Here is a 27,619-nt window from a genome sequence, read left to right as displayed (position 1 = left end):
AAATGTTGTATAAAAGTAGAGTACGTCAGTCTATTAGTATACCGTCGTGGAATGACTTCAGCAACTGACAATTTGTTATGATGTAAATGAACGAAAGGTTGACATTTCTAGACCTGGCGCGAGGGTTGGACAGCGGTGCATGCTCTCCGAGGTGCTGAAATGTAGATCCATTTTCCTCCCGCTTATTAATGTGCCTCTTACACAATACTTTGTGTTGATGTTTATTGCAACTCGTCTTTAAGTATTTCCACGGCCTATGTAAACTAGTAGCCTTCCAGTAACCAACCAATGACTTTATATTTACGAAAGTTTTCTTTTTTTCTTCTGATGATAATTCCTTAAAGAACCTGTGAACATCCCCTTCACACCACCCGTCCCCAAACACTACAGCTTTGCTTTATGTATTAATCATTTGCCTTTTATCATGCTTCTAATGGGTGGCAGTACATTTAATGTAAAATGTGGTGAAAGTGCTGGCACCCTATAGCAAGGTTTAAATCGTACTGTGTGGTCTTTTAAGGTAGTGCTGCTGCATAGAGGACTGACTCATTACTGGAAGTTCCGATATTTTTCTTCAAATTGCTTATTTTTGGTAGTAGTTGAAAGTACACCCTTGTCTTCTCCCTAACGCCTGTTAAGACCGCAAGGTAGCACGTGTTACTTCCTCTATAGGTCGTTATCTCCCATTGGGACCTTCTGGGTTACGGTCAAATTGAGCCCTAAGCATTTTAAATATTTATGATGTATCCTCTGAAATGTAATAAACGAGGAATCATTGAAAAAAAAAAAAAAAGTATTTTCTTATTATTTATTGTTCAGTTGATCCTATGGAATTTGGTCAATAATAGGCCTATCTTGTGCTATTTTGCATCTAACAGAATAGTCTTGTTTTTAATCACTGTGGGCAGTTTTGGTTACTTTAATGTGATAATACCTTATTATTTCAGTTGTGTGTTTATATAGATAAGGATATATGTATATTTATAGTTTTTATGTTGGTCGTCCATGTTTTCCTGGTGCTTTCAGTAACATAACTCTAAGAAGATTAGAATGTCCCTCGAAAGCCTGGATGATATTAGGACTAATCTAGTCTCAGCCCAGGTTAAATCACATCAAAGGACTGGACGGTGACTCCTCCTCCACGGGGCTAGGCCACGCCCCCTCCTCTCGCTGTGGCTCCACGGCATCCAGTCAGGCAGAACTCCACGGCTGGGAGACTGTCCTCTTGCTCCCTAGCAAGTCTCTCAGTGTTGGCCAGGAGCCAGGAGAGTGTCCCTAACTGTCTCCTCAAACAGCCACGGGGACTGGGCGCTTGCGGCTGGCTGGCGTCCAGCTAACTGCTAGTGGGGCTCTCAGAACACAGTCCGCTGTCCCCCCAGGGACCTCGGGGGGGGGGGGGGGGGGGGGGGGCGGGTGGGGGGACACACACCAATAAAGCTTCAGTATTGACTCTGGAAAGGTCACACAAGCTAACGTGTTAAGACTGTAGTCCCTGGGGTGTGCAGTGTAGGTATGGAGAAGCCTGGATGGGAGGGAGACGAGCCCGGCAGGAGAGATCAGAGGATGTTCTCGTGAGCCGTCCTGTGAGCTTGTGTTCCGTTGCAGCAAGGCAGTACCTTCCATATGCTTCTGTCCGAAGCCTTGCTGCCTAGAGGGATTGCAGCAGTAAGAATATAATATTCACCTGCCCGCCACTGGCGAAGCAACGGGGAATGATTGATGAGCTAATCTGTCAAACCAAGCTTCGCAATCTCTGAGAGGAGCGTTCGATTGCACGGCGCCATGAGATAACATTAAAACCAGCCCCTGTCAATCAACTTCAGCAAAAAAATAAAGCTTTGTCAAGTAAACCTTGGAAGAAGAGACTTCCATATAGGCCCCCACCCAACCCCACCCCAACCCCACCCACCTCCAGCACCGACTCTTATCTGAGCCCACAAGCATTCTAAAGGAATGCACAGGGTTGTAAAAACACATTCTAAACCCCTCCAGGACATGTGGGCCGAGTGTGGAGCTGTCAGCCTGTCAGGCAGACGCCGTCCTGCTGGTGCCCTGCAACGCCTGCTGGATGTGGGCAGAATGTGGTTAGCCCTCAGGTAGTGAGCAGGCTCTCTCCTCCCTCCCTCCCCCCTCCCTCCCCTCCAGGGACACCTGGGTGAGGGTATATAATCCAGCGCGGGCCTGCAGTGGGTCTGCCTGTGAGGAGAGCACCAGCAGGCTGACATGGCGGAGACTAACCTGAAGATCAGTGGAGGGGCAGTGAGGTTCGGAGCCACGTACGGAGGCAACCGGCTCTTCTCCGGGAGGAGTCTGGGTGGAGGAGGAGGAGGTGGCGCAGGAGCTGCCCTCTCTAGGTCCTTTGGCCTGGGAGGAGGCGCGGGGCTGGGGATGAGAGCAGGAGGTGGGCTGGGAGGAGGCCTCGGACTGGGGCTGGGTGGTGGCGGAGGTGGAGGGGGCCTTGGTCTGGGCATGGGAGGAGGAGGGGGTTTTGGTCTGGGCATGGGAGGAGGAGGGGGTTTTGGTCTGGGCATGGGTGGAGGAGGGGGTCTTGGTCTGGGCATGGGTGGAGGAGGGGGTCTTGGTCTGGGCATGGGTGGAGGTGGGGGTCTGGGCGGAGGTGGCGGGGGCGGGGGCAGCAGAGCCTTCAGGGCTGGGGTCGCCCCTCTCAGGGCTCGTCTCGGCGGCCGGGTCTTCAAGATCGGCGGCTACGGCTTCAACCCCTCCTTCCTGGGCTCCAGCACCACGGTGGACGCTGGCGTCAGCCCCGTGCCCAGTGTGGACCCCTCGCTGCCCTCGCTCGACACCGTCCAGGTCACCCGACTGAAGGAGAAGGAGGAGCTGCAGGTCCTCAACGACAAGTTCGCCACCTTCATCGACAAGGTACGCCTCCGCACCACCGTGGCTAGCTCTGTGACAGTTTTAAGTAATCATTTAGCCGACGCTTTTCTCCATGTTGAACTTACTAATAGTGCGCACACAAAGTAAAGCCAAGATTCCATACCTAACATAGCAGTCTTCAACAAGCAAGCGTTTCAATATTTGTACGTGCGCTATCATAAAAACAATTCTCACACAAAGGGACATCTGCTCACACAAGAAGAATCCACATTATGTTGTGGATTATTTCTATGGTTCTCACACTCTGATTCCGGTCTCATCTGGATCTGATCTAGGAAACTCTAACTTGTAAAGGTACTGTATTTAATATGCTGATTGATCCATGCATAATTTATGCACCCCCGTCCCCGTCCCTCCATTAATCTAACCCCAGTGAAGACCGCAATATCCAGGAAACGTTGTCTTTAGCTTTTTATTTATTGCGGCGGCTTGTTGCTCAAATCACTACCGTGTTTGTAGGTTCCAACAGACTAGCTGTGTGATTCACGAGTGAGTCAATATCCAATAAAGACAACCAGCCTCATTCAAATCCCACAGGTTTAACATCGTTAAAGGTTGAAAAATCCACTTTCACTTCACCGGATCAATGCGCTAGACCTTTTTTGATCAACATTCTAGAATTTTCGTTTGTTAAATCGGGCCCTTGAAAGTTTCCGGTTTCAGACGCGCGAAAGATTGTTTTGATGTTGACAGCATCAGTGGCGATGTGTCCTGGTTTAGGCCACTGAAATAAATTTGGGCAACAGGCAAGGGATTATAGCCTACAATAAATAAAATTCTGATCCAGTTGGTCGGGCAGGGTACACAATTCAATGTCGCTGCTTTTCGCAGCCAGTTAATTGATGGTAATATGCGCTCGTCATGGTAACTCGATGGTAGCGTAGCTAGCGACTAATGTAGTTAAGGGCCTTACGTTCTAAACAGATCTGTTATTGTTTACGTTCCCAAAAAAGTCTGTTAGGCCAACCTATTCATCGATTCTTCTTCTTCTCTCCCCCCTTCAGGCGCGGTCACTGGAGCAACAGAACGCCATTCTGAAGGCCAAGATCTCGATGTTCACTAACCCAGACCAAGGTGGGCCGGCTAGCACCTCCATCCTCCTCACCTCCGCCATCGGCACCTACAAGACCCAAATCGACAGCCTGTCGGCCACCAAGGAGTCTATCATCGCTGAGATCGAGCACTACAGGAGCGTGATCGATGACGTCCAGAGCAGGTGGGGCGCGGGAGGGGGGGGGGGGGGTGTTGAACCTTGATCTGCAGTCAAATGCTCTACTACTAATAATAATCCAATAATACCACAGATACCAAACAAGGTCAAAGCATATCACTGTAACTTTGCGACACAAAGTGAATACATGTTGGGGGGTGATTCCCACCAAAACACACATACTTACCCCTTTGGTAATTTCATTAAAAACACACATACTAACCCCTTTGGTAATTTCATCCAAAACACATACTAACCCTTTTGGTAATTTCATCCAAAACACACATACTAACCCCTTTGGTAAATTTCCAAAACACACATACTAACCCCTTTGGTAAATTTCCCAAAACACACATACTAAACCTTTTGGTAAATTTACCAAAACACACATGCTATCCCCTTTGGTAATTTCATTCAACACACACATACTAACCCCTTTGGTAATTTCATCCAAAACACATACTAACCCTTTTGGTAATTTAATCCAAAAAACATACTAACTGTAATGTTTCAATAAATCTCAGGCACGGTAAAATTGCTTTTATATACTTTAGTAAATGTATATGTCTCGGCTACAATCGTTTGCGTCTCATGCTAACACCGCCATATTTATTTATTTTTTCCCGCTGCTTCTGCAGTCTCAACACCACAAACCAAACTAAAACGCCCTCTTCTGGACGAACTGAGACATCACATGTGGAGATATTCTAACAATTCTAACATCACATGTTATAAATCATGAACATTACACTAACCCCTTTGGTAATTTCATCCAAAACACACATACTAACATTTGGTAATTTCATCCAAAACACACATACTAACCCCTTTGGTACTGAACACATGAATGCTGCTGTAACATGACTTGACACCGGCAGGTATGAAGAGGAGTCGGCACAGACCAAGTCCCTGGAGATGGACTGGACCACCCTGAAGGAGGTATGCATCTGTCGAGGGGGGAAATAAGAATCAGCATTACTGAATTGTCATTGTGTTGAAAACAAAATAAATAGTTAACATGACCTGTTATTTTGATTGACGTCTCAACGTCTTTACAGTCGAGTTTAGAGTAAAAGTCAGCAGAGTTTTCTCGAGGGGGTGTGCTTGTCTAACCTCCTAACTAGGGAACAGTCCTGTCTGGGGGCCAGCAGGCTCACCTGGCTGCTGTTCTCACCTGGCTGCTGTTCTCACCTGGCTGCTGTTCTCACCTGGCTGCTGTTCTCACCTGGCTGCTGTTCTCACCTGGCTGCTGTTCTCACTTGGCTGCTGTTCTCACCTGGCTGCTGTTCTCACCTGGCTGCTGTTCTCACCTGGCTGCTGTTCTCACCTGGCTGCTGTTCTCACCTGGCTGCTGTTCTCACCTGGCTGCTGTTCTCACCTGGCTGCTGTTCTCACCTGGCTGCTGTTCTCACCTGGCTGCTGTTCTCACCTGGCTGCTGTTCTCACCTGGCTGCTGTTCTCACCTGGCTGCTGTTCTCACCTGGCTGCTGTTCTCACCTGGCTGCTGTTCTCACCTGGCTGCTGTTCTCACCTGGCTGCTGTTCTCACCTGGCTGCTGTTCTCACTTGGCTGCTGTTCTCACCTGGCTGCTGTTCTCACCTGGCTGCTGTTCTCACTTGGCTGCTGTTCTCACCTGGCTGCTGTTCTCACCTGGCTGCTGTTCTCACCTGGCTGCTGTTCTCACCTGGCTGCTGTTCTCACCTGGCTGCTGTTCTCACCTGGCTGCTGTTCTCACCTGGCTGCTGTTCTCACCTGGCTGCTCCCAGGAGGTGGACCACCTGTACCTGAGCATCTTCGAGCTGCAGACCAGCATCGGCGGACTGGAGGACCAGATCTCTCTCTCCAAGCAGGTGTACGATGCTGTGAGTCTCAACACTGTGTCACCATCTGTTCTAATATTACGTAGAGTATTTCAGTCAGGTTTTGTGGTGTCAGTTATGTTTCTGTATGTGTGGTTTGTAGTCTTCACTGCAGTTGCAGATCAGGACATTTTTTTCCACTCTGTTCGTCCCTTCAGACCCCCCCCCCACCTCCTCCTCCCTTCTGCGCTACATTAAAATGTCTCCCCATCAATTATGGAGATTCTGACAGGCAGCTCTCACCGCTAGGCACCAGTCACCTCACACACACACACAACGATGATCAGTGGAAAAGCTGCAAACATTTTACAGTTTTCACCACAATTAGCAATTCAGTTCCCTAGGTCTGTGACTCATTCTAAAACAGCTGTGGTAGTTTTGTTTACTCTGTGACCAGCATCAATATTTTCCGTAAGTAGTCAGAGTGGGATTGAAAGGGCACATACCTTGCATGATGATAAGGCTACCATAACTGTGTATAAACAGTGAAATGACTTGAGAAAGCACAAGTTAATTTTAAGTCTCAAAGTAGCCCCAAAGAAATCATTGCTTTCCTGGTTTGCTGAGATGACAGTGTGTTTCCTGTGTTAACACGCGTCCTGTTGGCTGTGGTCTGTCAGAAAGTGAAGGAGGTGAGGAACATTGTGACTGGCAGTGTGAAGTCGGCCTTCTCCATCTCCGTGGACAACACGGCGCAGGCCCAGGACCTGACCTCAGCCCTCGCAGACGTCAAGTCCCACTACGAGGCCCTGGCCCAGCGCAGCAAGCAGGACGCCCTGCTCTCTGTACAGGACAGCGTACGTGGGAGAGGGAGGGAGAGGGAGGGAGGGAGGGAGGGGGGGGGGGAGGGAGGGAGGGATAAATGGAGGGATGGATTGATGGATGGAGGAATGGATTATTCATCCCCAGGGATAAATAGATTTTTCCACTGTCGACATGCAGTCGTCAAGGATCCCATTAACGCTCCCTTAAGTGTCCAGCAGCCAGACCTGTTTAGGTCTTAGCATCGCCTTCACCGCTACAGTCATTCATACTGGTATACCTGCCTCTAGCAAATATTGATTCAGAGCCAAAATTAGACGTCACAATGTCCACCCTTTGTCATGGAACCCACAGTGGATGATCCATCCTCTCTGAGGATCATTTCAGGTCCACACAATCCTGTGTGTCTGTCGCCTCCTAGTGGCTGCTTGAAGTACAGCAGCCAAACTCCCATGAAGGGGGGCAAACACGTAATCATTTACCCAAATTAGATAAATGAGAAGAGAAACAAATGTGTAATCGATCTGTTAATTCTCTCAGGCTCTCTCAGAAACACCAACTTCATAATGAGCTAATTTACGCTGGCTAACTTCCCCTCCATCTCCGAATCTCTCTCAGATTTCCATGATGTCGCTTTCGTCCCAGCCCAGCACCCAGAGCCTCACTCAGTCCAAGGAGGAGCTGCGAGTCTACAAGCTCCAGATCGATTCAGTTCAGAGAGAGATCGACAGGCTCAAATCCCTGGTAAGGACCCCCCCTCACCCCTCTGATTCTCACAACTGTTAAAATGATATGAAATATTTACGTACGATTATTGAGCTCAACGAGCCAAACGACAATTTCCTAAAGGAAACAAAAATCCTTCGGCGATAAATCGGAATCTTTATTTTCACGTTGGTTCGCCGCTCGCCCAAGGTGACGTCAGTAAGTAAGTAAGACTTTATTTATATAGCACATTTCATACAAGAATTGTAGCTCAAGGTGCTTTACATAAAATCAATAAAAACAATAATACAAGTGATAAATAATTCAAACAAAAATAAAAATCCCAATAAGATCTCTGTTCAAGAGAGAAAACAACTTTAAAAAGTAGGAAAACCCCTTTGAGATAAAATTACTTAAATGCTTCGGTAAAAAGGTAGGTTTTAAGCTGTCTTTTAAAAATGTCTAGAGTGTTTGCTTCCCTAATATTTATGGGTAATTTGTTCCATAGTTTTGGGGCGTAATTGACAAAGGCCGAATCACCAATCTTCTTATGACTGCTTCTGGTGACCTCTAATAGGCCTGCATTTGATGATCGCAGTGTTCTAGCTGGTGTGTAGTTAGTAAGCAGAGTCAGTTGGCTGAGCGGTGAGGGAGTCGGGCTAGTAATCCGAAGGTTGCCAGTTCGATTCCCGGTCATGCCAACTGACGTTGTGTCCTTGGGCAAGGCACTTCACCCTACTTGCCTCGGGGGGAATGTACCTGTATTCACTGTAAGTCGCTCTGGATAAGAGCGTCTGCTAAATGACTAAATGTAAATGTAAGCACCTCCTGACTTTATTGCAGAACATCCAGATGGAGTCCCAAGTGGAGGAGGCCGAGTCTCACTCCTCCTCCCACACAGAGACCTACCACGAGCAGCTTCTCACCCTCAGGTCCCAGCTGGACGACATCCGCAAGGTAGCACACCACGCGTCACACGCTCTTTAACATCTGTTCATGTCTTCTGACGTATAGTCACTGGACACATCAAGTCTCCTGAATGACTGGGACGTTCGTTTCTGTATTTCCACAAAGCAAATCACCCATTACGGACAAGAGTACCAGGAGCTGCTGGCCAGTAAAATGTCCCTGGATGTGGAGATCACAGCGTACAAGAAACTTCTAGACAGCGAAGAGAGAAGGTGAGTGGTGACCTGTTAACCTGCAGCTGGTGACAGAGTAGACCCCCAACACACACACACACACCCCTGTACCCTAGTTTGTGTGATAGATTAATGCGGGGGGGGGGGGGGGGGGGGGGGGCTAGTTTGTGCAATAGACTAAGAAAAGGGAGACTGGCATTGGTCACGGTTTGGAATGTAAGGGAAAAAACAGGACAACGGCACATGCTAACCTTTTTCGGACGTTTTCCATCCAAAACACACATGCTGACCCCTTTGGTCATTTCCTCCAAAACACACATGCTAACCCCTTTGGTAAATTTACCAAAACACACATGCCAACCCCTTTGGTCATTTCCTCCAAAACACACATGCTAACCCCTTTGGTAAATTTACCAAAACACACATGCCAACCCCTTTGGTCATTTCCTCCAAAACACACATGCTAACCCCTTTGGTCATTTTCCGGTCGTTTTCCATCCAAAACACACATGCTAACCCCTTTGGTAAATTTACCAAAACACACATGCCAACCCCTTTGGTCATTTCCTCCAAAACACACATACTAACCCCTTTGGTCATTTCATCCAAAACACACATGCTAACCCCTTTGGTAAATTTACCAAAACACACATGCCAACCCCTTTGGTCATTTCATCCAAAACACTCATGCCAACCCCTTTGGTCATTTCATCCAAAACACACATACTAACCCCTTTGGTCATTTCCTCCAAAACACACATGCTAACCCCTTTGGTCATTTTCCGGTCGCTTTCCATCCAAAACACACATGCCAACCCCTTTGGTAAATTTACCAAAACACACATGCCAACCCCTTTGGTCATTTCATCCAAAACACACATACTAACCCCTTTGATAAATTTACCAAAACACACATGCCAACCCCTTTGGTCATTTCCTCCAAAACACACATGCTAACCCCTTTGGTCATTTTCCAGTCGTTTTCCATCCAAAACACACATGCCAACCCCTTTGGTCATTTCATCCAAAACACACATGCTAACCCCTTTGGTAAATTTACCAAAACACACATGCCAACCCCTTTGGTCATTTCATCCAAAACACACATGCTAACCCCTTTGGTCATTTTCCGGTCGTTTTCCATCCAAAACACACATGCTAACCCCTTTGGTAAATTTACCAAAACACACATGCCAACCCCTTTGGTCATTTCCTCCAAAACACACATACTAACCCCTTTGGTCATTTCATCCAAAACACACATGCTAACCCCTTTGGTAAATTTACCAAAACACACATGCCAACCCCTTTGGTCATTTCATCCAAAACACACATGCCAACCCCTTTGGTCATTTCATCCAAAACACACATACTAACCCCTTTGGTCATTTCCTCCAAAACACACATGCTAACCCCTTTGGTCATTTTCCGGTCGCTTTCCATCCAAAACACACATGCCAACCCCTTTGGTAAATTTACCAAAACACACATGCCAACCCCTTTGGTCATTTCATCCAAAACACACATACTAACCCCTTTGATAAATTTACCAAAACACACACGCCAACCCCTTTGGTCATTTCCTCCAAAACACACATGCTAACCCCTTTGGTCATTTTCCAGTCGTTTTCCATCCAAAACACACATGCCAACCCCTTTGGTCATTTCATCCAAAACACACATGCTAACCCCTTTGGTAAATTTACCAAAACACACATGCCAACCCCTTTGGTCATTTCATCCAAAACACACATGCCAACCCCTTTGGTCATTTCATCCAAAACACACATGCTAACCCCTTTGGTCATTTCCTCCAAAACACACATACTAACCCCTTTGGTCATTTCATCCAAAACACACATGCTAACCCCTTTGGTCATTTCCTCCAAAACACACATACTAACCCCTTTGGTCATTTCATCCAAAACACACATGCTAACCCCTTTGGTAAATTTACCAAAACACACATGCCAACCCCTTTGGTCATTTCATTCAAAACACACATGCCAACCCCTTTGGTAATTTCATCCAAAACACACATACTAACCCCTTTGGTCATTTCCTCCAAAACACACATGCTAACCCCTTTGGTCATTTTCCGGTCGTTTTCCATCCAAAACACACATGCCAACCCCTTTGGTAAATTTACCAAAACACACATGCCAACCCCTTTGGTCATTTCCTCCAAAACACACATGCCAACCCCTTTGGTAAATTTACCAAACACACATGCTACACATCGTTGTCTGCTTCTGGTCACCCCGACTCGGCGCACCCCTGGCTCCCGCTCGCATCAGCGTCTGGTCTGGTCAACCCGCTCAGCAGCATGCAACCTCCTCTTTCTCTGGCCCACACACAGTCCTTTTCTCCCTTTATATACACGCTCCTCCAATCACCCCCAGGTGTGCCAATCAGCGCTTAATTGTCTTTGCTGGGCCGATAGACCCCACTTATCACATCCTTTTGTCATTTCCCCTTTGGTCATTTACACAAGATAACAGTAATGTAATGTAAAAGTAATGTAATAACAGACATGAACTCAAATCTAATTTATTTTTATAGTTTTACAAGCAACTTCACAGAGACCCATATACCTGCCCCTATACATGCAAACTGATGTTGAGACACAAATATTTTGAGTACCAGATGAGTGTGAGGGGTGCGTGTCAGACTGCTGCGTGTCAGTGCATGGCTGGGAAGCGTGGGATCAGCATGACAGGACAGACAGGCAGGTGGGATCAGCATGACAGGACAGACAGTAGACAGCATCACAGCCCACCTGACAACCAGGTCCAACAAGTGATTTCCCTTTCTGTGCTTCTGTGTTCCAGGATCAAGTCAGGTGGAGGCGTGACAGTGCACATGTCCAAGACAGCGACCGGTGGAGGTCTAGCCCTTGGAGGAGGAGGGGGTGGAGGAGGAGGTGGTGGAGGGTACGGATTGGGAGGAGGTTTTGGCGGGGGTTACGGTGGTCTGGGAGGGGGGCTAGGAGGCTTGGGTGGTGGTGGGTTTGGAGGAAGCTTGGGTAGTGGTGGTGGGTTTGGAGGAGGGGGCGGTGGGTTAGGAGGGGGTGGTGGGTTCGGAGGAGGGTTAGGAGGGGGTGGTGGGTTCGGAGGGGGACTTGGAGGTGGAGCCAGCTCGTTCGGAGGGGGACTTGGAGGTGGAGCCAGCTCGTTCGGAGGGAGCAGCTACATGTCAAGCCTGAGCAGTAGCGCACGTAAGTACAGCCACACCTCCTGTGCTGTAGATCATGCTCCTGTAGGGAGACACTGGAGAGATACCCTCCTGTAGGTATAAACCTAATAAGAGGTTGATCTCCAGGAGCAGGGTTGCACAGTAAACCTGTATGAGTATGATAACCAACATTGGTATTACGCAACATGTAGCCATCCTTGTGTAACTAGGAATATACAAATCATGTTGCTATGTGTTAGGGTCATCTGATGCAAGCCGTGTTGTAAGATGTGTGTGTATTTGTGTTCCTGTGCAACCTGAGGTGTAACCCAGTGCTCCCTCTCCTCCAGTCTCCTCCACTGTCTACTGAAGTCCTGCTCAATCTGCTGTCACAGAACAGAGGAAACTGTCGCACCACCTGAAATCAAATATGATTTGACTATCTAGAGACTGTACCATAACCCAGGATTTGTTATAAATAAAGGAATTTAATCGCACAAGCGTTTGTGATATTGTGTCCGTAATACATCCAATCATATATACCACCAAAATAAAACCCACAAACCAGTGTTATATGCTTTAATTAGCTGAAGGTCCAGCTGTTTACCTCTGCCACACATCAGTACATTTATGGTACTGTAATACATGGTACTGTAATACAAAGGCCAATCACTTAAAAATCTGGGAGCTGTATAAATCACAAACGGGACAACCCAACACAAACCCCTCACACAACTTCCTGAGAAGGCTCCAAAACACAGTCCATGATATTGTATAAAAAAAAACAGTTATTGACAGAAGCTCTCTCCACACCCCGGGGCTGAACACCTCCCACGTGTCCAAACTCCCAGCCTGTGGTGGGAGTCTGGCTGAGCCTCCGCTCACAGAAGCCCCCTCGGGGGACCCCTTTGGTCATTTCCTCCAAATCACACATGCTAACCCCTTTGGTCATTTCATCCAAAACACACATGCTAACCCCTTTGGTCATTTCCTCCAAAACACACATGCTAACCCATTTGGTAAATTTACCAAAACACACATGCCAACCCCTTTGGTCATTTCATCCAAAACACACATACTAACCCCTTTGGTCATTTCCTCCAAAACACACATGCTAACCCCTTTGGTCATTTCATCCAAAACACACATGCTAACCCCTTTGGTAAATTTACCAAAACACACATGCCAACCCCTTTGGTCATTTCATCCAAAACACACATGCCAACCCCTTTTGTCATTTCATCCAAAACACACATACTAACCCCTTTGGTCATTTCCTCCAAAACACACATGCCAACCCCTTTGGTAAATTTACCAAAACACACATGCCAACCCCTTTGGTCATTTCATCCAAAACACACATGCCAACCCCTTTGGTCATTTCCTCCAAAACACACATGCTAACCCCTTTGGTCATTTTCCGGTCGTTTTCCATCCAAAACACACATGCCAACCCCTTGGGTAAATTTACCAAAACACACATGCCAACCCCTTTGGTCATTTCCTCCAAAACACACATACTAACCCCTTTGGTCATTTCATCCAAAACACACATGCTAACCCCTTTGGTAAATTTACCAAAACACACATGCCAACCCCTTTGGTCATTTCATCCAAAACACACATGCCAACCCCTTTGGTCATTTCATCCAAAACACACATACTAACCCCTTTGGTCATTTCCTCCAAAACACACATGCTAACCCCTTTGGTCATTTTCCGGTCGTTTTCCATCCAAAACACACATGCCAACCCCTTTGGTAAATTTACCAAAACACACATGCCAACCCCTTTGGTCATTTCATCCAAAACACACATACTAACCCCTTTGGTAAATTTACCAAAACACACATGCCAACCCCTTTGGTCATTTCCTCCAAAACACACATGCTAACCCCTTTGGTCATTTTCCAGTCGTTTTCCATCCAAAACACACATGCCAACCCCTTTGGTCATTTCATCCAAAACACACATGCTAACCCCTTTGGTCATTTCCTCCAAAACACACATACTAACCCCTTTGGTCATTTCATCCAAAACACACATGCTAACCCCTTTGGTAATTTCATCCAAAACACACATGCCAACCCCTTTGGTCATTTCATCCAAAACACACATGCCAACCCCTTTGGTCATTTCCTCCAAAACACACATACTAACCCCTTTGGTCATTTCATCCAAAACACACATGCCAACCCCTTTGGTCATTTCATCCAAAACACACATACTAACCCCTTTGGTCATTTCCTCCAAAACACACATGCTAACCCCTTTGGTCATTTTCCGGTCGTTTTCCATCCAAAACACACATGCCAACCCCTTTGGTAAATTTACCAAAACACACATGCCAACCCCTTTGGTCATTTCCTCCAAAACACACATGCCAACCCCTTTGGTAAATTTACCAAACACACATGCTACACATCGTTGTCTGCTTCTGGTCACCCCGACTCGGCGCACCCCTGGCTCCCGCTCGCATCAGCGTCTGGTCTGGTCAACCCGCTCAGCAGCATGCAACCTCCTCTTTCTCTGGCCCACACACAGTCCTTTTCTCCCTTTATATACACGCTCCTCCAATCACCCCCAGGTGTGCCAATCAGCGCTTAATTGTCTTTGCTGGGCCGATAGACCCCACTTATCACATCCTTTTGTCATTTCCCCTTTGGTCATTTACACAAGATAACAGTAATGTAATGTAAAAGTAATGTAATAACAGACATGAACTCAAATCTAATTTATTTTTATAGTTTTACAAGCAACTTCACAGAGACCCATATACCTGCCCCTATACATGCAAACTGATGTTGAGACACAAATATTTTGAGTACCAGATGAGTGTGAGGGGTGCGTGTCAGACTGCTGCGTGTCAGTGCATGGCTGGGAAGCGTGGGATCAGCATGACAGGACAGACAGGCAGGTGGGATCAGCATAACAGGACAGACAGTAGACAGCATCACAGCCCACCTGACAACCAGGTCCAACAAGTGATTTCCCTTTCTGTGCTTCTGTGTTCCAGGATCAAGTCAGGTGGAGGCGTGACAGTGCACATGTCCAAGACAGCGACCGGTGGAGGTCTAGCCCTTGGAGGAGGAGGGGGTGGAGGAGGAGGTGGTGGAGGGTACGGATTGGGAGGAGGTTTTGGCGGGGGTTACGGTGGTCTGGGAGGGGGGCTAGGAGGCTTGGGTGGTGGTGGGTTTGGAGGAAGCTTGGGTAGTGGTGGTGGGTTTGGAGGAGGGGGCGGTGGGTTAGGAGGGGGTGGTGGGTTCGGAGGAGGGTTAGGAGGGGGTGGTGGGTTCGGAGGGGGACTTGGAGGTGGAGCCAGCTCGTTCGGAGGGGGACTTGGAGGTGGAGCCAGCTCGTTCGGAGGGAGCAGCTACATGTCAAGCCTGAGCAGTAGCGCACGTAAGTACAGCCACACCTCCTGTGCTGTAGATCATGCTCCTGTAGGAAGACACTGGAGAGATACCCTCCTGTAGGTATAAACCTAATAAGAGGTTGATCTCCAGGAGCAGGGTTGCACAGTAAACCTGTATGAGTATGATAACCAACATTGGTATTACGCAACATGTAGCCATCCTTGTGTAACTAGGAATATACAAATCATGTTGCTATGTGTTAGGGTCATCTGATGCAAGCCGTGTTGTAAGATGTGTGTGTATTTGTGTTCCTGTGCAACCTGAGGTGTAACCCAGTGCTCCCTCTCCTCCAGTCTCCTCCACTGTCTACTGAAGTCCTGCTCAATCTGCAGTCACAGAACAGAGGAAACTGTCGCACCACCTGAAATCAAATATGATTTGACTATCTAGAGACTGTACCATAACCCAGGATTTGTTATAAAGGAATTTAATCGCACAAGCGTTTGTGATATTGTGTCCATAATACATCCAATCATATATACCACCAAAATAAAACCCACAAACCAGTGTTATATGCTTTAATTAGCTGAAGGTCCAGCTGTTTACCTCTGCCACACCTCAGTACATTTATAGTACTGTAATACATGGTACTGTAATACATGGTACTGTAATACATGGTACTGTAATACAAAGGCCAATCACTTAAAAATCTGGGAGCTGTATAAATCACAAACGGGACAACCCAACACAAACCCCTCACACACCTTCCTGAGAAGGCTCCAAAACACAGTCCATGATATTGTATAAAAAAAACAGTTATTGACAGAAGCTCTCTCCACACCCCGGGGCTGAACACCTCCCACGTGTCCAAACTCCCAGCCTGTGGTGGGAGTCTCGCTGAGCCTCCGCTCACAGAAGCCCCCTCGGGGACTCGAAAGTTCCTAATGACAAACTTTCCAGTGGGAGGGAAGGAGAGGGTGAGAACTTGAAGCAGCAGAGTGGAGACTCTACTGTCCTCCTTCGCTTTGTTTTCTCTTCTGTTTGGAGGGCTTCTTCCCTGGAGGCTGGTTCTTCTTCCCTGGAGACTGGTTCTTCTTTCCTGGAGGCTGGTTCTTCTTCCCTGGAGGCTGGGCCTTGGCCTTCTTGACTGGAGGCTGTGAAGGACCTTCTTCTCCTCCTCCTGCTCCTCCTCCTGCTGCTGCTCCAGGTCTTTTCCTCTTGTTTTTGTTCTTCTTCCTGCCCTCTCCTCCCCCAGGTTGGTCTGCGCTGGCCACGGCAGCGCCCTTCTCCGACACGGGCACTTGCTTCTTGCGGTTTTTGCGTTTCTTGCTTTCAGGAAGGAAACCTTTCTTCTTCTTCGCTGGAGCTTGTTGTTCCTGGACGTCTTGCTTGGTCTTCGGAAGTTTCGGCTTCCTGTCAAAACAAACACAAACAAACGCAGGATGATATTCAAGCACAGACACACTCCCCAATCATCAACACCTCACAACCACAAACCCTTACAGAGATAACAGAAGGGTTCTTTCATTGGTCATGTAGGTTGTGTGTTGTGATAGGCTGCTGGGAAGATGACTCACTGGACTCCAAAGTGCTTCATGATGGCCCAGTAGATGTCGGCCAGCTGACCGCTCCTGAAGCCAAGGACCTGGGAGAGACCCCGTAGCACACCCTGCACACGCTGGAGGTCCACCGGAAACTTCTGGAGAGAGACCCGGAATATATATAAATATAAATAAAAGAGAGAGAGACAAAAGAACAGGAGGTTAGTCAAATAGGTCATGAGCATTAACTTGTCAAGATAAAATTTTAATGAAACATGAATGCATTGAAAAAGTGATGTTTTCTGACCTGTTTGTTGATGATTTTGACCAGGGCGTTACAGAGCTCCAGAGCCTTGAGCACCTTCTCCTGGAACACCTTGTTCTTGCTCTGCACCGCCATCTCCTTCTCCACAGCCTCCAGGCTCTGAACATGAACACCAGGAAAATATGAACCTTTCACATTCCAGAAGCCTGCAACCTCGTCTTAGTACTGGACCTCATCCCGTTACACAAACTAAGACTTGTTTCTCAACTGCTTCACTGCTGTATGTCAATAAAGCTGATTCTGATCTGATGAGGCTTCCAGCAAGTTTGTGAGGGGGGTGAGTCTGGTGTGAGGGGGGTGAGTCTGGTGTGAGGGGGGTGAGTCTGGTGTGAGGGGGGTGAGTCTGGTGAGAGGGGGGTGCTCACCGTAGACAGCTGCTCCAGGACCCTGTGACACAGGTCTGTCCAGGGGGAGCCAGCCAGCAGAACCTGTACCTCCCTGTTCTGCACCGCCCCCAGGACCAGCGCTGAGGCCTGGCCCTGACACACAGAGAGAGGAGAGAGAGGCACACACAGAGGAGAGAGAGCGAGAGAGGCACACACACACACAGAGAGAGGCACACACAGAGGAGAGAGAGGCACACACAGAGGAGTGAGAGAGGCACACACACAGACACAGAGAGAGAGGCACACACAGAGGAGAGAGAGCGAGAGAGGCACACACAGAGGAGAGAGAGCGAGAGAGGCACACAGACAGAGAGAGAGAGAGAGGCACACAGAGGAAAGAGAGCAAGAGAGAGGCACACACACAGAAAACAAATGTGAAACTCAAGTCCATCGATCCACACCACAAATCATGAGCGTGTAAGTCCAGACCAACGCGTGTTAGAAGTGGTCTCATTGGCGTGGTTACCTGCTGGTGGTCGCGGACGCCAGCGGTGATGTGATCGACGGCGGTGTCCAACAGCTTCACACACAGGACCTGCAGGAGCAGAGGAACAACTCTAGAGGCTGGCTGGAGCTCAGAGCACTGGACTGCACATCCAGTCACAAGCTTAAATCCCCCGCAATGGATGAAAGCATCTGCTAAATTATTATACTGCTAAACCTATTATAATATTTAAACAACACGTCACAGAAGGTGAAGGAGGTGTGTGTGTGTGTGGAGGCTGTGTGTGTGTGTGTGTGTGGAGGCCGTGTGTGTGTGTGTGGAGACTCACAGGGAAGCGTGTGAAGAGATCGGTGAACATGTGTCCTGTGAGCGGGCTCTTCCTGCGCGTCATGAAGGAGACGAGCGCCTCCTTGAACATGGCCGTCACCCTCTCCAGGTCCACACTGCCCAAGAAGCTCAGCTGGAGGCAGAGGGACGTCAGGTCGGCACTTGTGTTTATCAAACTCGCCTGCTAATCAGTACATTACCAAACTCTGTACACACCTCTGATAACATTAATATATTATTACTACTGTAGTAGTAAGGGAGTCAGGTGGCTGAGCGGTTAGGGAATCGGGCTAGTAATCAGAAGGTCGCTGGTTCGATTCCCAGCCGTGCCAAATGACGATGTGTCCTTGGGCAAGGCACTTCACCCTACTTGCCTCAGGGGAATGTCCCTGTACTTACTGTAAGTCGCTCTGGATAAGAGCGTCTGCTAAATGACTAAATGTACTACGACACTCAGAAAGGATCAAAGTAAACTAGTTTTCATCTCTCGTGCCTCGTTGTTTATACGTGGCATAAAATGGTTAGTAAAGTGATGAGGGTGTTGAGTTTACCTTCTCTACTGTTAGGATGTCTGATTTGGTGTTCTCCTCAGAGGCGGGCACCGCCCCCCTCAGCACCTTGACCAGGTACAGACACGCACTGGGACACAGGAGGAGAGGAACACAACATGAAGGAGGTCTCTGCTTTCATAACACCTTCTCAGCCTTCTGTTTGTTTCAGAATAACCTGTTCACGACACCAGATGTGGTTCATACGATCGAGCCGTAAGTGCTCCCATGGTTACCGCTACAATCTAGACTCACCTGAAGAAGTAGAGAGAGACGGAGGAGTCTGACAGCTTCTGGGTTTTGGTCAGGAGCTTCTCCAGAAGGTCGTGCAGCTCTGCCTGTCGGTCGCTCACCGTCCTGCAGTACAGCTTGGCCCGGCACAGCTGGTTCCTGGAAGACATGCTTGTTACAGACTGAGTACAGCTTGGCCCGGCACAGCTGGTTCCTGGAAGACATGCTTGTTACAGACTGAGTACAGCTTGGCCCGGCACAGCTGGTTCCTGGAAGACATGCTTGTTACAGACTGGACCGTTTCATTTGACATTAAGTTAAAAATAAATGTAGAAATGAACATTCAGGTGTCCTCGTGGAGCAGTTTGCAAAGGAGTAGTACGAGAACATTTGGGGGCCTATGCTGCATGTCTCTCTCTGTGTGTCGTACCATTTACTTAAACAGACGTATGTATTCATGTATTTCACAGGTATTTATCTGAGTCATTTCTACCTGTATCATCACTCTAGGCACCTGTGTGACCACCCTGCAGCTCTGCTCTAAAAGCAGGAGTGTCTCGTGAGCGCTGAGGTGTTTCTAAAAGCAGGAGTGTCGTGAGCGCTGAGGTGTTTCTAAAAGCAGGAGTGTCGTGAGCGCTGAGGTGTTTCTAAAAGCAGGTGTGTCGTGAGCGCTGAGGTGTTTCTAAAAGCAGGAGTGTGTCGTGAGCGCTGAGGTGTTTCTAAAAGCAGGAGTGTGTCGTGAGCGCTGAGGTGTTTCTAAAAGCAGGAGTGTGTCGTGAGCGCTGAGGTGTTTCTAAAAGCAGGAGTGTGTCGTGAGCGCTGAGGTGTTTCTAAAAGCAGGAGTGTCTCGTGAGCGCTGAGGTGTTTCTAAAAGCAGGAGTGTGTCGTGAGCGCTGAGGTGTTTCTAAAAGCAGGAGTGTGTCGTGAGCGCTGAGGTCACCTGAAGATGTCGGCCGCCTTGCGCAGGAAGTCCTGCTCCTGCTGGTCTGTGTCTGAGCTCATGCCCGCCTCGATCACCCCCAGCAGGGGCTCCACCATGCCCAGCACCAGGGGGCTGGAGCCCTGCCTGGACAGGAACACCTCCACCAGGTCCAGCACCTGCCAACACACAGAGCCTTTACTTCACACGCCACAGGTGACATCATACCCATTACACACCGATCCTTTGTAATAGAAAAATGTCACGTTTAAATATTGTGACTGTACTACTACTGGTACCAAATGCATATTTGATAAAATGATATTATATGTGAAGAAGCGGTTTGTCTAGTTGTGTGGTTTAGATCAGCTAATATATGACAACATATTCCAACTAAGAACGGCAGAAAATCTTCCTGGTTCTGAGGAGGTACCTTGATCTTGAAGTCCCTCACTAGAACCTTCTCCTTGCGAGCGCGCTCCTTCTCGTGCTTCTTGGCCTCAGTTTTCTTCTTCTGCTCCAGGAAGAGAGCGGCGATGCTGCCGTCCAGCTTCATCATGGCCTCGTCGTCCATCTCCTCGTCCTCGCTGCCGTCGCCCTCCGTGGCCTGGGGAGACACGCTGGATGTTACCTCGCTGTTTAGTGTTCACATGTTAGACTACACTCCACAAAAGTCCTTATGACACGCTTCACACTCAACCAGACTGACTTATAATACATGTAGAATTGATCATTCATCTTTTCAAAATAAAAAAACCAACTCAAAAATATAGGAGGCACCTACCATGGCATTCTGGTTCTGCAAGACCTTCATCAGCTCTATACGGAAGTTCTGATCCACCTCTGCTGTCTCCTGCATGGGCTCATCTTCCTCCTCCAACTCCTCCTCCTCCTCATCATCGTCGTCGTCATCATCGTCATCATCCTCCTCCTCCTCGTCTGACTCATCTTCTGATGCGTCAGAATCTTCCTCCTCAGGTCAGAAAGGAAATCACACAGAATTAGCTTTAGCATTCATCTCCACTTTGGTTCAAGTTCATCAGCATTTTTATTCATATAAACAAGTCCAGGTAACATCCACACCCTCACCTCCATGTCTTCATCCTGGTCGTCGTCTTTGCTTTTCTTCCCGTCGTCGGTCACCACCACGGCGCTATCCTCCTCATCCTTGTCCGGGTCCAGAACCTTCCAACCACAACCGCACGATTAGAGAAACACAGCCTCAGTCACTGAGGAAAGCCCTGAATAACATCCTGTACTGAAAACAAGCATCTGAGGCACTTCTAGATATTCAGCTTCAACTGACATTTTAGGGCCAAATGATTTTTATTATTATTTTAATAATGAAAATGCACCCGTTCTGTGACTTAACGGCCAATGAAGATATCTAACGTGATGAGTATTTCTCTCTCGTCGCCCCCCTCATGCCCCCCCCCCCCCCCCCCCCCCCCTCATGCCCCGGTGCAGCTGCCACCTACGTCCAGGATGGCGTTGAGCGCGCGGGCCGTGACGTGAGGGCAGATGTCCGTGAACACGGTCTTGCAGACCTGCCGGATGTGACGGCTGGGCTGAGAGAGCAGCGACAGCAGGATGTCCACCACCACCTCGGCCCAGTGAGGCTCCTCCTCCTCCCCCTCCGCTGCACCCACACGGACAGGAACATCCGTCAGCACCGCTCTCACAACTACCATTTGTATTTTGTGATTGTATAATGACACGGCACATCCAGAAGTAAGGTGAGGTCGTACCTCCTGCCTTCTTCCTCCTCTTGGACTTCCTCTCCTGGGCCTTCTGCATGCAGCTCTGCAGGTCTGTCATCAGCTCCACAAAATCATCCGGAGCCTTGAGAAGCAGCACACGCAGCTGTCATCAAACACGCCTCCCCTCCCCCCAGACGGGCTCACCTTGAACAGGTGGATGCCTCCCCCTCCCCCCCCCAGACGGGCTCACCTTGAACAGGTGGATGCCGACGAGCAGGAAGAGCTGCTGGAAGACCCGCCCCTCCGGGCTGTTGGCTTTCTCTGCTCTCTTCCTCAGCGTTGCCACTGACGACAGCATGCTGCAGGGGCGGACACACAGATCAGTCTCACCGCTGCTCCGACATCACTGACGGAACTCTGGACCGCAGTGTGATGTCATGCAGGGTCAGGTGGATGTATCTGGCTCTGTTGTCATGGTGACACGCAGGCAGGTGTGCTAAACCGCGGAGGTCTGATAACTGCACTGCATCTACCACCATCCCACCATCCCTCCCCCTCTGTGCCCCCGAGCTGCTGCGCCTCCCAAGCATGCGTCAGCTACCTGTCCCAGGCCTGTCTCTGCAGGGTGCTGAAGGGCCGCAGGGAGCAGGCGTGCTGGGGCTGCTTCAGCAGGCTGTCAGCAAACTGCACCAGGAAGTAGATCCACATGGAGCCGTCCAGACGCACCCCGCGGACACGCCGCTGGTTGAGGGCCTCCGCCTCCGGGGAGACCCCCAGCACGGGCAGGTGGTTCATGTGCTGCAGGATGCTGGAGGAGGCAAGATCATTTAGAAAGCTTATTTGACAACGACAAGCGATGGCCAAAGTGCTGTATGGTCAGAGTAGCAAGGTGTGTGTGTGTGTGTGGTGGGGGTTACGTGAGACAAACATCTGTCAGAGTAAAAGAGGTGTGTGTTCCAAAAAACATGTCAACTTGAATAAGATGTAATACTATCCAAACACACTTTGCCGATGCAGTTTGCTCGAGGTTGCTCTCTAAAACGATAAATCTCTCACCCAAAGCAGCCGTTGACGAGCACAGCGCGAGTGCGGTCGTCCAGAGGTACGGAGAGGACGCCCTTTGTCTCAGGGATGTCTGGAGTGGCCTTCGCTGCACTGAAGAACGCGTGGAAGAACACAAACCTGGCAAACATGACAGCAGCAGTTAGCATCAATGCTAACACCAAAACACAATGCCAGCAGACCAGTGACAGGGACCAGAGCGGAGCTAGCTCACCTGGCAATATCCATCACCAAATCCTCCTCCTTCTTCACTTGGCTGTTCTCCACTATTGAGACGAGGCGTGGAATGATCCATTTCCGCAGACGGAATATGGAGCTCTCTTTCCTGTGGGCAATCAGGGAAATTCATCGACTTTAGGTACTTTAGGTTGGAGATACAGAATAGGGGTCCTAACCATAGGAACCTAGATATACAGTTCAATACAAGGCTTCCTAAACGTGTGCGTGTGTATATATATATATATATTCACAAAACTCTGCAGGAGCTTAAAGACACTCCTCACAGTCTCTGTACTCACTGGCCTCCCTCCTCCTGGTTCTCCTTCTGCCTGCGGGTGCTGAAGTCCAAACAGGCGTCCATGTGCGGGTGGAGGAACATGTCCTGGAGCCAGGACACGTAGCTCCGGAGGACCTGGGGCTGCAGGTGAGACACCACCCTCCACACGGAGGGCACCACCGGGTAGCCCTGGTTGGTGAGCAGGGAGAAGCCCTTCATCACAGCCATCTGTTTGTCCTCGTCCGGGCAGCCGCGCAGGAACTCGCCCACGTTGGTCTCCATCTCCGGGGCGAACTTGAAGCGGTCGGGGAGCTGAGGGGGGGGATGTCAGTCGGGGACATTGAGCACTCTCACAGAACATCCACTCAAACTAAACTAGTGTGGATGTAAAACTGCCTTTGTTTGTTTGGACGTTAGCTACATTCATTTAAACAATGTATTATTACAAATATAAGTAATTATGAAATATCATAATGATCTAGTATCAATATATTGTGTATATAATGTTGGTTATTAAGGTCTGAGTGGCGTAGAGACTGACATGTCCTTTATCACTAACATGTACTATCGAGACGCTCCTCTCTGTTCAGTAGAGGAGCTGAGAACTGACCTGGGCAGAGACCACGTGTTCCCCGTAGTGCCTCATCACGTCCCCGGACAGCACCTGCTTGATCTGGGACAGGGATAGCAGGGGCAGGGCACTGCCCAGCAGACGGAACGCCAGGTAACTGGGGGGCGTGGCCAGACACAACGAGAGGTAAGACTTTCTCACAAGTACTAGAGGATTCTCCCTTTGCACATCAACTAGCATGGTGTTAAAAGCATTTAGGATATTTCAGAGAAGCTTGGTAATAGTTCTAATGTTAATATATTTATTTCTAAAGCGTTGTCTGCTAGTGTGTGCTTGTGCTTACTGTGTGTGTGTGTGTGTGCTTACTGCGTGTGTGTGTGTGTGTGTGCTTACTGTGTGTGTGTGTGTGTGTGTGCTTACTGTGTGTGTGTGTGTGTGTGTGTGCTTACTGTGTGTGTGTGTGTGTGTGTGTGTGCTTACTGTGTGTGTGTGTGTGTGTGTGTGTGTGCTTACTGTGTGTGTGTGTGTGTGCTTACTGCGTGTGTGTGTGTGTGTGTGTGTGTGTGTGTGTGTGTGTGTGTGTGTGTGTGCTTACTGTGTGTGTGTGTGTGTGTGCTTACTGCGTGTGTGTGTGTGTGTGTGTGTGCTTACTGCGTGTGTGTGTGTGTGTGTGTGTGTGCTTACTGCGTGTGTGTGTGTGTGTGCTTACTGCGTGTGTGTGTGTGTGTGTGTGTGTGCTTACTGCGTGTGTGTGTGTGTGTGTGTGTGTGTGTGTGTGTGTGTGTGTGTGTGTGTGCTTACTGTGTGTGTGTGTGTGTGCTTACTGCGTGTGTGTGTGTGTGTGTGTGTGCTTACTGTGTGTGTGTGTGTGTGTGCTTACTGCGTGGGGCCCGGCGGGTCTTTGAGCATGCCGTTGATGATGGTCTCGTTCCAGAAGAGCTCGAAGTTCTTCTCCTTCAGAGACACCTGCAGGAGGTCCAGAGCCACGCCTGGGAGCTGCTTGTCCTTCTTCACCGAGCGAGCCGCGATCCTCATCACCTCCGTCAGCCTGGGAGGAGGGAGAGGAAGAGGGGGAGGGAGAAGGAAGGATAGAACACAAGGTTGGTAAGGACAGACAGACACTCCTTTTCAAGCTTCATCTCAACTAACTACTCTTAGATGCTATAAGCTGCGATCGGAAAACAGTGACCCCAAAAAATATACATAATTTGACATCATTAAATGAAAATGCTGAAGTGACCCACTTGGGGATGTTGTCGGGGGTGACGATGGTGGAGGTCCCCAGCAGCTTGTTGAGCTTCTTGGGCTTGAGGACCTGTGGGAAGCGCTGGAGGGCCACCAGCAGCAGCTGCAGCTGCTCTGGGGTGCTGAAGGCCGATGAGAGGTCACTCTTAAGAGCCCTCAGCAACACCTCCTCAAACACCTCCACGGGGGTCTGCCACACACCCACACACACACACACACACACACACACACACCAGACACACACACACACCAGACACACACACACACACACACACACACCAGACACACACACACACACACACCAGACACACACACACACACACACACACCAGACACACACACACACACACACACCAGACACACACACACACACACCAGACACACACACACACACACACACACCAGACACACACACACACACACACACACACACCAGACACACACACACACCAGACAGACACACACACCAGACAGACACACAAACCAGACACACACACACACACCAGACAGACACACACACCAGACACACACACACACACACACACACACACCAGACACACACACACACACACCAGACACACCAGACACACACCAGACACACACCAGACAGAAAAAAAGAACTCTTTATGATAACAATAACCACGGTAGATCAATCCAAGTTTGAAGGGAAATGAAAGTGTGAGTAGATCCTTGAACTCCTGCTGTACTTCCTACTTGTACAGCGCTCAGGCTAAGGTTTGTCCAGCATCAGTCACCTCGTTGAGGATGTCCACCATGGTCTTCCTAGGAAGATCCTTCAGGTGTTCCCTGTGCTGAGAGAGACTCTGGAGGAGCTGCACACACTGCAACACCACCTGGGGTTCCTGGAACACACACACGTCACATACAGGTCACACAACAGCACACAAACGAGCTGCACTTCTTTATAAAATATTAAAATAAAAAGTCTTACCTTGGAGAGACGGTTGGACTGAGAGAGGGCAAGCACACCAAAGAAGTTTCCAAACAACGCATTTCTGATCAGTTTCTGCAGACGACACACACACACACACAAGGCCTGACAGTTAGCCCCGGGTCTACAGCTTGCAGAAGCAGCTTCAGCTGAGAAGAGGAGTCTGTTTACCTTCTTAACAGTCTCCAGGTTGTGCTTCTCTTTTATTAGATCCAGAGGGCTCTGCAGAGGAACATCTTCAAACACGCTCAGAACCTGAAATCCACAAACACGTTAGCATCTTTTGCTCTATGGTAACTGAGATGAATATATAATTTGATAGACATGTCCGAATTCTTGCTTTGAAGACGTTTGAGTACCTGACATTTTAGGGGAGAATTGTTTTAGATAATAACAATGTGTTCATTTTGCGCTACATCCATAGCAACATACACAACAGTAGGATTTGAACCTGCTACGTCTTCTGTAGTCAAACGCTCTAACGCTGAGCTATACCGACTATAGCTGTACCCCAGGAGACATGTGTTACCTACCTGACCCAAAGCCAAGCTGAACCCGGGCCTGGCAATCTCCCTGGTGTGGCCCAGCCCGTCTACCAGTCTCTTCAAGGTGTACTTCAACTCATCAGGCTGAAACAAATATGCAAAAGACACATTATAGATCAAGATTATAGAAGCGGCGGCCACTGTCAGTGGCACTAACACAGAATACTTCAGTTATTCGGTCCGTTTAATGGAAAGTTGGAAGGCTAGCTTTGAGGGGGAAAATAGTCATTTCATACAGTTTGACAACTCAGTCAACTGTCCTGTGAATATGAACTGTCGGGATCTGTGCCGTGGGGAACCCCGCTAAGTCTGGTGTCTTTAAACTCAGAAAACACACGTGGCCGGTGTGACGTACAGTTGCAGCGAAGTTGAGTTAGCTTAGCCAGCTAGCGGCCTGACATTTTTAGTAAACTAGCTTGCATTTGTTTGAATACGTTACATACGTATTGTCTCCACACCACCCACTCAAGAATTTTGCAAACTAGTCAATGTTTGAAACAGTACACATGCCTAGTTAGCAACTAGTGATCTAGCTAGCTGAAAATATACACGTACCTTATTACTGTTTTTTAAATACTCTACAAGATTCTCAATCGCTTTTAATCGTATTTCCTGTTCGGATTTTGCAATGTCCCAGAAGAAGTCAAGGAACTCTCGATTCTGTAAGAGAATACCCTTGGCATCTGTTACTTTTGGTCGCACTGGCTCTGTTTCTATCTCCCCCATGTCTGCATGCATTACATTAGCCATGCAAGATCCCCGTGTGAGTTTCAGAGAGAAACGTGCTTGACCCCAGAACAGAGTACTTCCGGGTCTAGCGGAAATGAACAACATGCCATAAATTCGTAACTTGTAAATATTTACAAACATTAACTATTATAAGTATATATTATAACAATTATAAATTGGAGTATGAATGTAATATTTTCAATGTATTTAGTTGTTTTAATGATGGCAATACATTTTACTAGATTACTTCTGTGAAAAGTAAACGCTAGAAAGGTGGGAAAAACGTAATCCTTATACAATTACTTTTAAAATGATAGGCCACGTTATTATCCAACTGTACATCATTTGAGTGTCACTGCCTGCTGGCTGTTTTTCTGTGCGACCTTATTGAAACCCCAAAAGCATAGACACCCACTGTGAGACTTGGGTGGATGAAAAAACTCCGGAGAAAGAAATATTAACAACTTAGGCCATGCATCAAGACTAGTGAC

The 27,619-nt window shown here is 48.4% G+C and overlaps 2 protein-coding genes across 3 annotated transcripts; one reads left to right on the top strand and one right to left on the bottom strand.

The window, feature by feature from the left end:
* The first annotated feature begins 2,223 nt into the window (after positions 1-2,223).
* On the top strand, positions 2,224-15,479 carry si:dkey-183i3.5 (uncharacterized protein LOC566445 homolog). Its single transcript, XM_067228575.1, has 13 exons — positions 2,224-2,461; positions 2,570-2,880; positions 3,903-4,114; positions 4,987-5,047; positions 5,875-5,970; positions 6,588-6,764; positions 7,348-7,473; positions 8,278-8,391; positions 8,509-8,615; positions 11,408-11,526; positions 11,623-11,676; positions 15,000-15,152; positions 15,460-15,479. Exons 1-13 carry the CDS (start codon positions 2,224-2,226, stop codon positions 15,477-15,479), a joined length of 1,788 nt encoding a protein of 595 aa, XP_067084676.1.
* Positions 15,480-15,670: 191 nt separating this feature from the next.
* On the bottom strand, positions 15,671-27,149 carry mybbp1a (MYB binding protein (P160) 1a). 2 transcript variants are annotated; one of them, XM_067229079.1, is made up of 27 exons: positions 26,955-27,149; positions 26,388-26,483; positions 26,026-26,109; positions 25,855-25,929; positions 25,658-25,765; positions 24,902-25,092; positions 24,538-24,705; positions 23,697-23,814; positions 23,109-23,398; positions 22,805-22,915; positions 22,585-22,710; positions 22,130-22,336; positions 21,779-21,887; positions 21,577-21,670; positions 21,307-21,467; positions 20,918-21,013; positions 20,613-20,801; positions 20,262-20,435; positions 19,850-20,007; positions 18,934-19,068; positions 18,682-18,769; positions 18,132-18,263; positions 17,825-17,893; positions 17,338-17,451; positions 16,955-17,071; positions 16,684-16,805; positions 15,671-16,519 (listed from the first exon to the last, which is right to left on the bottom strand). In XM_067229079.1, the coding sequence occupies exons 1-27, from the start codon at positions 27,147-27,149 to the stop codon at positions 16,114-16,116; spliced, it is 3,933 nt and encodes a 1,310-aa protein (XP_067085180.1). In that variant the 3' UTR covers positions 15,671-16,113. The 2 variants fall into 2 exon arrangements, with proteins under 2 accessions (XP_067085180.1, XP_067085181.1); XM_067229080.1 differs by having other exon boundaries at positions 20,613-20,798.
* Positions 27,150-27,619: the final 470 nt, after the last annotated feature.

The sequence above is a fragment of the Osmerus mordax genome, chromosome 25, assembly GCF_038355195.1.
Source record: "Osmerus mordax isolate fOsmMor3 chromosome 25, fOsmMor3.pri, whole genome shotgun sequence".
Lineage (NCBI taxonomy): Eukaryota > Metazoa > Chordata > Actinopteri > Osmeriformes > Osmeridae > Osmerus > Osmerus mordax.
The sequence above is the reverse complement of the archived record's forward strand: the minus strand, read 5'-3'. Positions and strand labels throughout refer to the sequence as shown.

Excerpts from the sequence above, each read along its gene's own strand:
- si:dkey-183i3.5 (XM_067228575.1), top strand. The coding sequence starts at position 2,224 with ATGGCGGAGACTAACCTGAAGATCAGTGGAGGGGCAGTGAGGTTCGGA. Across the intron at positions 2,462-2,569 it reads CGGAGGTGGAGGGGGCCTTG|GAGGGGGTCTTGGTCTGGGC; the intron begins GTCTGGGCATGG and ends GCATGGGTGGAG. Across the intron at positions 2,881-3,902 it reads TCGCCACCTTCATCGACAAG|GCGCGGTCACTGGAGCAACA; the intron begins GTACGCCTCCGC and ends TCCCCCCTTCAG.
- mybbp1a (XM_067229079.1), bottom strand. The coding sequence starts at position 27,149 with ATGGCTAATGTAATGCATGCAGACATGGGGGAGATAGAAACAGAGCCA. Across the intron at positions 25,766-25,854 it reads AGTCCAACCGTCTCTCCAAG|GAACCCCAGGTGGTGTTGCA; the intron begins GTAAGACTTTTT and ends TGTGTGTTCCAG. Across the intron at positions 21,468-21,576 it reads GAGGAGGAAGAAGGCAGGAG|CGGAGGGGGAGGAGGAGGAG; the intron begins GTACGACCTCAC and ends GTGTGGGTGCAG.